The 11,727-nt window shown below is 36.0% G+C and overlaps 1 protein-coding gene across 1 annotated transcript in view; it reads left to right on the top strand.

Annotated features, from left to right (window-relative positions):
* Nucleotides 1–775: 775 nt before the first annotated feature.
* Nucleotides 776–11,727, top strand: part of etv1 (ETS variant transcription factor 1) — a 24,794-nt gene continuing 13,842 nt past the window's right edge. The window contains exons 1-7 of the mRNA XM_081370662.1: nucleotides 776–1,003; nucleotides 1,339–1,425; nucleotides 2,408–2,495; nucleotides 2,728–2,775; nucleotides 3,440–3,505; nucleotides 7,289–7,342; nucleotides 11,175–11,304. Of these exons, the coding sequence (XP_081226788.1) occupies nucleotides 1,366–1,425; nucleotides 2,408–2,495; nucleotides 2,728–2,775; nucleotides 3,440–3,505; nucleotides 7,289–7,342; nucleotides 11,175–11,304 (446 nt within the window). The 5' untranslated portion in view covers nucleotides 776–1,003; nucleotides 1,339–1,365. The remainder of the gene's footprint in view (nucleotides 1,004–1,338; nucleotides 1,426–2,407; nucleotides 2,496–2,727; nucleotides 2,776–3,439; nucleotides 3,506–7,288; nucleotides 7,343–11,174; nucleotides 11,305–11,727) is intronic.

Genomic DNA, 11,727 nt, shown 5'->3' with positions numbered 1-11,727 from the left:
AAAGCACATCTATAACCATAGGTGTTATGGGGGTGAAATATCATCACTTGACCCCTGCATACCCTATATAGTTATCTCAAACCACAAACTTTCAGATCAGCATTTAACTGAAATGGAAAGCTTTTGTAAAATTATACACTGCATTCAAAAGTTTGGGATCGGTAAGATTTTTGTATGTTTTTGAAAGAGGTTTCTTATTTATCTGTTCCAAAGTAAAGTAAAAACAGTAATATTGTGAAATATAATTACGATTTAAAATAACTGTTTTACATTTTAATATATGTTTGATTTATATACATTTAAATTTTCAGTATCATTACTCCAGTCTTCAGTGTTGCATGATATGGTTTATTTTATGACAATGTATTTACTTATTTAATATAAATTAATATATTTGTTTAATATAAATTATATTGCTTATTTTTATTCCTTTTAAAGTAATCTCAGAGCCCCTTTAAAATTGTGCCGAGGCCCTCTAGGGGGCCACGGTCCCCTGGTTGAGAACCACTGCACTATCAAAAAGAGAGCTTTACGAATAACAAAATGATTTGAATACTGTGGCCAATACTGTGTATTTCAGTCTTAGAAAGTTTTTTTTTAGCTTGTCAAAAACTGTGAGCTCGTTTATAAGCATTGTAAACGGGATTCAATGATTGTGTGCACTTTCATGCACATCATTTCCAAAACATCTAGCCACAAGAGAGATTATAATGATGTGATGTGTTTCTCATAAATAAACACCTTATAATTGCAATATCAGTTTTGCATATTTTAATGAAGGAACGGTGAAATAGGCTCTTGATTGACGCGTGTAAATCTGATCCGGCGGAGGACAGTGGCAGCCAATGGGAAGCGGGGCGCCGGCTGTTTCTGAAGGGAGGCCCCTGGAGCAGCGAGCGCGCGTTTACTTCAGCGCGGAACGCGGAGGAGAGACACGAGAGCGCGCTTCTCATACAGTCCGGCGACACATCCATCCATGAATGCATGCGGTGCATTTACTGGGGTGAGTGCAAGCTTTGAGTTCTCAATCACCGTCGACGTTTCAGTAAAACGTAACTAGAAACAGAGAAAAGTGTTTCTTAAAGTCCAGTCCCTTCGGGGGATCGGCTCGCTGCATTACGCACGCACAGCACCGCAACACATTTACATTATAGGACACTAGCAACTTTATCTATAAAGTGTCACGGATATGCTGCATTTAATGTCTGTTTCATAATAGCCAGCATGTTGTCAGTCAAATGAAAGGTATATGTTTATGAATGGAGCTGCTGAATGCGCTTCACCGCGCGTCAGTTCATGTTCCAACAAATCGCTTAAAGTCACTCTTCTACTTTAAAGGGTGATCGGAGAATCACGGACTGAAGAATGGACGGACTTTACGACCAACAAGTGCCTTTCATAAAGACTCATGTAAGTCTGATAAAGGTAAATCAGTGATCTCCATGATTGTAAATATATATCAGTCATTTAATTGATTGAATGACAAGAATCTGCGTTTGGATTAAACCGTAACAAACGACATGTGCGTGATTCTTCAGTTTAGGGGTCCTGATTAATTCTGAGGATATTAACAATCACTGATGTTTTAAAACGTAAGATTATAATAGCTGTAAATCTTATATTAGTGCGTTAAATTACTTGCATGGCAGAATGGATGTTGTTGGGCTTTTAATTTCTCCTAACACATTTAAAAGGTGTTAAATTTTGGGAAAAGCAGGCACTTTTTTCAGAAAATCATATTTTCAGTTCATCTGGTATGTATGCAGAGTTTACATAAAAAAAAAACAACAACAATGTAATTACACTGAAAAAAGTTTCTGCCTTAAATTTTTAAGTACAATCAACTTGGATGTTTAAGTCATTGCAACTTGAATTACTATAAACTTATTAATTAATAAGTTAATAACATGTTGTCATAACTTATTGATCATATCATTTTTTGCAGTGTACTTTCAGTCACAGCAGGCATTTTACAAAATAATTGAGTCATTCAAAAGGAAAAATATTTGGTTATGATGTAAGGAGAAGTGACAGAGTGACAGTGTGAAGATTACAAAGGCAAAACTAGGTGTTGTTGGCGAATGGGTCAGTATTTGAGAATTGTTCAAATAATAAATAATAAATTGATGGCTATCTAACTTGTTGGATTAGTAAGTCCAAGACTTATCCAACTTTTTAACTCTAAAAATCACCATCAAAATCAAAACTACGCTTGAGGTTTGATCGAGGCCATTACTGAAAATGTTTTTAAAGATTTCAACAGGTCCAAAGTCCCACTAACTGAAGAATCCTTCATATATTAAAAGCAAGCATGATGAATGAAGCTGAAGTTGTGTGTTATTTCAAAAGCGAGCTCAACACACTCCATCTTCAAATTGAGGCAATTGATCTGTTGCTTTCTGCTCAGAATCCTCGGGGAAAGACGTCCAACACGAGACCAGCGAAGGACAGGAAAAGAAAATTCATTAACTCTGCCCTGGCGTTGGACACCGAGGGTAAGCACTCAGGTGTGGGTGAAAAAGACAATGTTCATTTCACGCCTTCTTAACATCTTGCAAAATGCAATATCGCTCGTTGCCACCTGCACTCAGGGCTTTAAAATCTCAATCAGCAGCGCTCGCCTCGGTCTTCAGAGGGCTTTGAGACTGGAATCGAGTGTCAAAACTCATAATTAAAGCTTTGTACCTGTTGTTTCCACCGTCTCAAACTCTGCTGTCTTTGTTTTAGAGCTGTTTCAAGATCTCAGTCAACTTCAGGAGACCTGGCTTGCCGAAGGTAAGCTCTGGTCTATTTACTTCAGTCTCGCCGAAGGTTTCTCAGCTTTTGTTTCGAAGCTGAAGAAGAAGAGGAGAGAGCGTGAGGGGGAGATTTGGGGGAGGGGTGCAAATATGCCTCAAGTTACAGACCTAATCTGCAGTCCAATTAATGCATCTGTAGCGAAGGCACTTGGTGTGTCATGCATACATTAGAGCTTGAGAAGAGCAGGAGTCTAGGGGGAGACCGAGGAGGTTCTACTTTGAGTGTCATCACAAATTACCAGAAGAACTTGCAGTCTCGCTCACTCTCTTCTCCTCTCGTCCGCTTTTGGCAGGAGCTGAGGCAGACGAGCCACCAACGCTGCCACCTCTCTCTCTCTCTCTCTCTCTCTCTCTTCTCTCTCTCTCTCTCTCTCCAACATGCGCGCACTCCTTCTCTCCCTCACTCGTTTTCTTTTTCTTATACCTCTCTTTCACGTCTGATACTTCTCATATACTGTTTTAAGTTCGGTTTTCTTTGTTTTTTAAACTCTTTTTGTTAAAGAAATGGATTGACGGTAGATCGCTTCCTGCGCTTCAGCTTTCACCGCTTCGTTTTTTTTCGCCCCTAACTTTTTTTTTTGGTTTCTTTTGCCAATTTTTTCTTTCTCATGGCAAGACATGCTGGTTGTGGTTTAACACAAACGTGATGCTTCAGGAATTAAGCGCGAGTGTCTTCTTCCCATCTTGCTTGCAGCACCGACCTTTAGGTTAGTAAATGGTTCCCTGTTTGGTTGATTGTAGATGTGTTTGGAAATATTTTTATGTGATCTAATAATGTTATTTAAAGAAAAAAAACTAAATGGCAAACTCGCAGTTTTGATGTTAAAGGTTTTTCTTGCCTTGAAAATGTCAAGACGGTAACACTTTACAATAAGTATACATTTGTTAATATTAGTTAACTACTTTAGTTAAGATGAACTAACAATGAACAATACTTGGACATCATTTAGTAATCTTAGTTAATGTTATCTCAACATTTACTAATACATTTTTAAGATTGAAAGTTTTGTATTATCATAAGTTAGTGCACTGTGAACTAACATTTTTATTAAATAACATTAACAAAGGTTAATAAATGCTGTAAAAATATGTTAATATTCTTAGTTCATGTTAGTCAATGCAACTAATAACTAATGTTAATAAATGAGACCTTATTGTAAAGTGTTACCATTTAGACTTTTTTGGTGTGTGAAGTTTTACTCTAAACTGTGTGTATTTGTTGCTGCAAAATATTGCAAATATAACATAAATATTAAAAAAAAAATTTTTTTGGTTCTCCAAGCTTAATCTCAAAATGTTGAGGACATTTAGGAAAGCTAAATTTATGTATGTACAAATTAATGTTTGTTAAAGTTAAAATAACTTTTTTAGTGTTTCTAAAAGAAAAAAGATTCATAGTCAATTATACTGTGATGACTTTGTTGAAAATATAGTTGAAGTTGAAAATATAAGTCAAATCATAGTAGACATAACCTTTTGTCTGTTTATTGGGAAAAAAGCACTTTGGTTGCAAATTGGGAAGGAAAAAAACAAACAAAGAAGTTGGACAGCTGAATATCATGCAAAGCAGTTTGTAAAACCGATTCCAGCGCTTTGCATTTGTAAAATCACGACTGCCTTTCAGCCCATGGAATGCATTTGCGTGCGCTTTGGACAAAAACAGAACAGGAAGATGAGTGTGTGTGTGTGTGTGTCTGTTTTCTGTTAGTGATCGCACTGAATCTGGCTAGTGTGACTGAATTTGTTTAGCAACATCTACAATAGCTTCACTGAAATATGATGTTGTATAGCTGCGCTCCAGGACGTTGTTGTGTGTATTGGTCGCATTTTAAAGCCAAACATCTGTAACATGAGGAAATGACTGTCTAAATAGGATTTGCCCACCTGCATAAGGAAAGACAATCTCAATTTTTAATAGAGCGCTTTCTTTAATATGTTTAAAAATGCTTGCAGTATAATCGTGGATTTTAAAATTAAAAGTACGCTTTAGAACAGATTTTCGGACTTTACTGTCCTTGTCGCGAGTTTGATTATGCCAAATCCACCCCAGGGCCTCTAAAAGAATAAGACATGACTTAAATATTTTAGTGTATCCGGCAGGGGGAAAAAAAAGTGGTTCGCTGCAGTAGATATTACAGTGAGGAGTACAATTCAACCTGTCTTACATCCATCAGCCGCAGCGCCCAAAGATTCAAGATAAATCGCAGATAGATTTAATATATGACTTCCTGTCCATTAGAACCCAAACGAAGACCTTGCGGTTTCATTTCAGAGATTTATTAGCTCAGGTAATTGGAAAGAAGAGGAAGACGTATGAGCGACGGACAGTATTTCCGGCAGCGTAGACTAAAGAGCTGATGGCTCGTCATTTGACATGCATGTGTCATTTTGGCCCGAGACAGATGACAGTCACTTATTACGTCTAAAACTTCAAAAATGTGTCATACCGGGATTTAGCTTCTTAGTTTTACTAGTAGGTTTTGATCACGATTTTTCAAGTGTAACTTTCATCTTTTGCGGTGAGAAGTGATTATGAGTCTTTGCGTGTCTTTATGTGGCCTGGTGCTGCAGTTTGTCTCTTTTCTGCTCTTCTCCTCTTCTTTTTTTTTTTTCTTGAACTGATGGACATGCTCCAACACCTTAGCTATAGCCTCAGGAGTGGCGCTGGGATCAGCTGTCCCATTCACAGGTTGACTCATTCACCCTGCTGAGAATACTGGCTGCATCTCAGTCTTTCTCTGTTGCTCACCTTTTCTGTTTAACTGATGTTTACGCTACTTTTCTGACTCTTAATGCACTTGGTGTTTCTTTCCTGCTCATTCTGTTCTAGTAAGGGGATTGTTTAATATCTCTTTGGTTGTGTTTACATCAGTACCAGTGAGAGAGATGGCGGTGATAATTCTTGTTGAGTTTAACCAGTAAAAACGTCTGCTGCGCCTTTCCAAATACCCAAAACACTGGCAAGAACTATAAAGATATATTGGCCCTGATTGAGAAGAACTGTATGGCCTTGGGCGCATGTTTTATAGTTTGTGGATTGAGTTATAGAAGAGACCATAAAATTCAGTTTTAACCATTATTGTTTATTGAGATACAGTTTATTGAGAGTTTATTACATGTTGTTACACTGTACAAAATGATATGATCAATAAGTTGACAACGTATGTTTTTACACTGCTTTAACTTAAAAAAAAAATCAACTCATTTTTAAAATCACTTTAATGTAATTTAAGTTGAAATGATTTCAATTTTTAAGTACAATCAACTTGGAAGCAACTTTGTTTTTTACAGTGTACAGTGAAACCTGCCATTAAGCATTTTTTTGGTGTAATAAAAGTGTAATAAAATACACTTGAAACATAAAACAATTCATGAAATGTAAAAAAAAAAAAAATAGCCTAATACAAATATTGTAATTAATAAATTGTTTAAATTTATAACATTTAAAACATGTGACAACTTGCACCTACCTGACATTTATGATTTTTTTTTTTTTTGTATTTATCAACTTTCCAGTTAAAATCTACCTTCATTGAATCTTGTTTGAATCAGAGTTTTGACTTAAAAACTAGCCCCAGTCTCATTTATAATATTCAGCACATTCTCATTAGATGTGAATGCGTTACATTTTAACACAGACATGAGGAAACACTCTTAAGGTCCAAAAAGAAAGCCGAAAACCCAAGTAGCCGAGCAAGACGTGTTCCCTTGCACAAAGCAAATGTTGATTTGTGCATGTTACGACTTGTTACTGTTGTTGTGAAAATGAAAATCCATTTTTAGCGCAGAGGAATAAACGTGCTAATAGCCCCGTGCAGCGAGGTCTCGCGCACTCCTCCGCCGCCGTGCGCCTTTGTGTCGAGTTTAACAAGCAATAAACAACAGGTCTTTCTAACGCATCTGATATAAACATGAATGTGCTTAATTGAGCTCCATATGAAGGCTTCATTATTTTAGCATTATATGAGAGAGGGAAAAGTAGGGGAACGTGCTCTGTTTGGACGGCAGCCGTCTCGGCAGGTACAGGTGCTTTCACCAGCGGGGATGTGTCCCAATTAGACAGTGTGAACAATAGGTGTTTTCTCACTGCATGGCTATCCTTATGAAGACACGGTGTAGTTGCAAAGCACAAGGCAAGGTGTTTTATTTGGTTGCCTGGTCTGATACACATTTATCAGTGAATTCTGCTGCGAACGGCAGAGACAGATTTAGGATGTGTTTCACACGCCTGCTTTGTCCAACAAATTAAGTTGAAATTAAATTACTGACATAATTAGAGGATATGTTTTCTCTGTTTTCAACCAATAAATGTCTTCATGGGTTGGTCTGAGAATTTCAAATCATTAGCGTTTCAATTACAGAGGATTATTAGAGGAAATTACTCGTTTAAGCGATTATTAGAGGACAGATTGTGTTAGCCCGACCAAATATGATAATTACGAAGGAAAAATCTGATTATTTACCCTTTTCTCTCTTCTTTTTCCTCCCAGCTCAAGTTCCTGACAATGATGAGCAGTTTGTTCCTGACTTTCAGAGTGAAAACTGTAAGTGTGAGCTCTTTTCTTTTGATAATACTCTTAAATGTATAAAATAATAACCGTGTTTATATTGTGTCTTGACGGTTTTTCAAAAACTCACACTGTAGAAAGGCCTGACTAAAATACGTTTCTCAAATTTGACGATTTAGCGTGCAATTTTATTGTTACGTTAGCTCGTTTTGTCCCTTGTTTACGACATGTTGTCGTTCGCCGCTGTTGTTTCTGTGAATAAACAGACAGTGAGAGAGAGAGAGAGCGCGCGAACGGCGTGTGTTCTCTAGGTTGTGTACCTTCTCAGCGAGTGCAGCCAGAAGCAATAGGCCTTTAAATGGGCATAGGAAGTAAAGTTGGCGCGCAGTGGTCGTGGCAGAGCCGGTGCCAGTGTCGGAAGTGGCATGGACTGAATGAGGCACAGTGGGGAGCGAGTCCAGCTTATGTCTTAAAGAGGAGCCAAAACAGACTCGGCTACAGAGGATGTAGGGGAGAAGAAGGGGGGCTTTGTCTTTCTAGAGAACTCAAGCTCATTAGGCAAATAAAATATACTAGTGTTTGCTGATAATGGGCTATTGTCCTGTATTCCTTCCTCAGTCTGAGCTAGACCTTATTGTGAGCGTAGACCGTGACGAAAGTGCAGTGAAATGTCACGAAAGGAAGCCTTTATTGCATGACCTTATTTTCTATATTTGAAAATAATTATTTATAAAACTATATTTTTGTTGTATTTTAATAATTAAATAATGTTCAGCAACGGTTATTCCGCTCCAAAATGTATATTTGAGCAAGACTGTTGAAAGCGCAGGGTGTTAGTTGGCGTAGTCGGCAGGATGGGGAGGAGAGGAGGGACGGGCAGATGGAGGTAGAGCGAGGGCATGGCGGTTGGGCTCGTGAACGGGCATCCTGGCCCTCCCATATGGGTCTGAGTCGGCAATGCCAGTGGATCACTTCCGTTTCATGGGGTCCATTCCCACAAAACACCCAGAAATTGGATATACAGGGATTACACAGGAAGAAAAAATACACCTCTAAAACTGCTGCGCAGTAGATAGAAATAGAATTATTTGTATGATTTAATTTATATATATAGTTTGGGGTCAGTAAAATTTTTATTTTATCTTTTTAAAGAAAGATTTAGTCAGCAAGGATGCATTACATTGATCAAAAGTAACAGTAAACACTTTTTAATGTTACAAAAGATTTCTGTTTCGAATAAGTTATTTTGAACTGAAAAAAACAGCACAAACTGTTTTCAACATTGATAATAATAAGAAATGTTTCTTGAGCATCAAATCTGCATATTAGAATGATTTCTGAAGGATCATGTGACACTGAAGACTGGAGTAATGATACTGAAAATTCAGCTTTACCATCATAGGAATAAATGACATTTTAAAATATAATCAAATAGAAAACAGTTCTTTTAAATTCATCAATATTTCACAGTTTTACTCCATTTTTGATCAAATAATTTAAAAGACTTCTTTTTTAAAAACATTAAAAAATCGAACTGACCCCAAATTTTGGAATGGTATTGTGTATATATATATATATTAACAATATATATATATATATATATATATATATATTAACAATATATATATATATAAATGCATTTCTTTTATTTTAAATGCATCTGGAATTGTTAAGAGAAAGGTTGTTGTTGATAAAAAAAGATAAATATCGTGTTTTTTTTTAACACTAACTATAATAGTTATTTGTGGCTGTGTAAGTGTGATCAAACAGTGATTATATTTGAGTTATTTGCCCTTTTGTAAAGGCCATCGTAATTCAAGCCCTGAGTGTTTAAGAAGAAGGTGTGACTGAATCTATTATCAGCGAGTAACAGTCAGCGAAGAGGTGAGAGTGAGAAAGAGAGAAGGGTGAGAAAACACACGACCATCAGCACAGAAAAAAAAGTCAGTATGAAACTTAGAAACACTTGTTTTTTTTTAACCAAAATGCTCTTTTATGTAACACAGGGTGCAGTGAAAATGGAGTTTGGTAGTGTAATGAATGGACTTTTGTGAAGACAAGACGTTCTCCTAGTGTGTTCTGCTAAATTTAGCATTGAATCAGGCACATCAGGCTATTCATTTATGAAAGTCAAATCTATTAGAGCGCAGCTTTATGGAAAATAATTTAACTTTTTACAGAATGGAACATGAATGTCATAAATATGGAAATAATTTCGGAATATTTTGCATAAGCTAAGATATGAGAAATGAATATTTTGCTATACTCACCACGGCATCCTTTTAAGTGCTCTTTATTTGAGTCAAAGCTTTCTTTCACTGCTCTTTTTCCTGTTTTTTGTTTTTTTTGAGGCAGTGTTGCCCACTTCAGTTGACATTTGACATACTAAAGGGGTTTTAAATGCATCTCATAAATTGCAAGGATACAAAAAAATGGCAGTAAATGTCATAGACGACTTCTTGAAAATGCTGTCCATTAACAACAATCAATGCATGTGTAATTGTTGCAATCCTGGAATGGCATCCTGCATGTATGACGTCCTGTGATGCTAACAGATTTTGTATTGATTCGATTACTCATATTCCTTTGCGTAAAATCAATTATGGCATTTTTTTTCTTCGACTGTCTACGTGCTTCTTAATATGGTCCGTCAAGAAGTCTTCTCAAGTATAAATTATTCATCTGTAGTGCTATTTTAGAATCCACTATCATGAACAAGGACACATCTTAACAAGACCATTTAAAATTCCAGAAGACTGCCAAATAAATTAAAACTATGGTTTTTGAATTAAGACATTGATATTTTGGTAACACTTTACAATAAGGTATCATTAGTTAATACATTACCATGAACTAACAAATACATTTTTTACAGCGTTTATTAACATTTGATAACATTTGTTAGTTCACACAATGTAAAAAAAAAAGTTGCTGCCTTACATTTTTAAGTACAATCAAATTGAATGTTTAAGTAATTTCATCTTAAATTGCATTAAACTGACTTAAAAAATGTGTGATATAATTGTGGGGAAAAAAATATAATTTATAAAAAAGATGAAAATTGCTTAACTAAAAGCAATTAAAGCAATGTAAAAACATGTTGTTACAACTTATTGATCATATAATTGTTTAAAGTGCAGTGCCTTAAATACAATTTAGATCTTAAAAATGTATTAGTAAATGCTGAGATTAAGATTAATAAATTGTTAGTCCATATTGTTAATTAATGTTGTTAGTTAATATTAACAAATAATAACCCTATTGTAAAGCATTACCGATATTCAGTTCTCATCTTATTCTTACTCATTTGATTTGTTACACACAAATCTTATCAAATTATAGAGTTCTTCTTATTTATGATTTCCCCTGCTTTTTCATGCAGTTTCAAAATAATATTTTGATTCAGATTGCCATTAGGAGTAAGCAAAAATGTTATAATACATTAGTAACACTATTCAACTTGATTCCAAACTTTGTTACCAAGTCTTCTCATTACAGTATACTTGCTGAAAACTTCCTTTTAATGATTTTTTTTTTTTTATTATTGAATATGGTTACTGAATTGGAGGCAGATTTGTATTAAAAAAGTATTTGTCCTTGTTCATGAAAGCGTTTGTTTTAGGCGTCAAGTGCAAGAAACCTTTGCTGAAAACACCAACTTTTACGCATGCAACCGCAAACAGAAATCTAAGGATTTTGTTGTTGTTGTTGATTTAGAAGGTAGATGTACCCTGTAAGGTCACCTCAACTTCATGTGCAGATGCCATGCGTGACTGCAGCACTTCTGCGTCCTCTGAGTAATTCTTTTTGGAAATATGTTCACTGTTAATGTTGTGTTTAAACATCTGTGCGTTTCTGTCTTTCTCAGTGGCGTTCCACGGGCTGCAGTTGAGGATAAAGAGAGAGCCCCACAGTCCGTGTACTGATCTGGGCTCAGCCTGCAGTCAGGACAGGCCCTTCAGACTCCACTATGGGGAGAAGTGCCTGTATAACATCAGGTACGTCAGCGCACACACACACACACCCTGTTCTTCTTTAAAAGAATCAAATCTGGTAAATGACGGAAATTGTTACACATTGTATCAAAATACCGGTAGTAATAAGACCATTGCTAGACGTGCTAGACTGCAACGTCTGAGAGAAATTTGTGAGAAACCTTAAGTGTTTTTGCACTAAAGCAGTGAAAGACAACTCTAAACTTTATACTTCCAGCTGTCGGGATAGACACTAACATCCCATATTTTAGTTTTCAAATTCAGCCTCAACAGCTGGTTTGAGAGATTTAAGTGATAAATGGGCCTACATACATTTGCAATTCATACGATACGGTTTAACAAACAAATTGTATCCATTATTTTTTATCAATTTAGGGTGTGCTATTTTTCCTAATTACAGATGTTTTGTGAAAAAAAAAAAAAATT

This window comes from Scardinius erythrophthalmus (assembly GCF_964197995.2).
Source record: "Scardinius erythrophthalmus genome assembly, chromosome: 7".
Classification (NCBI taxonomy): domain Eukaryota; kingdom Metazoa; phylum Chordata; class Actinopteri; order Cypriniformes; family Leuciscidae; genus Scardinius; species Scardinius erythrophthalmus.
The sequence above is the reverse complement of the archived record's forward strand: the minus strand, read 5'-3'. Positions and strand labels throughout refer to the sequence as shown.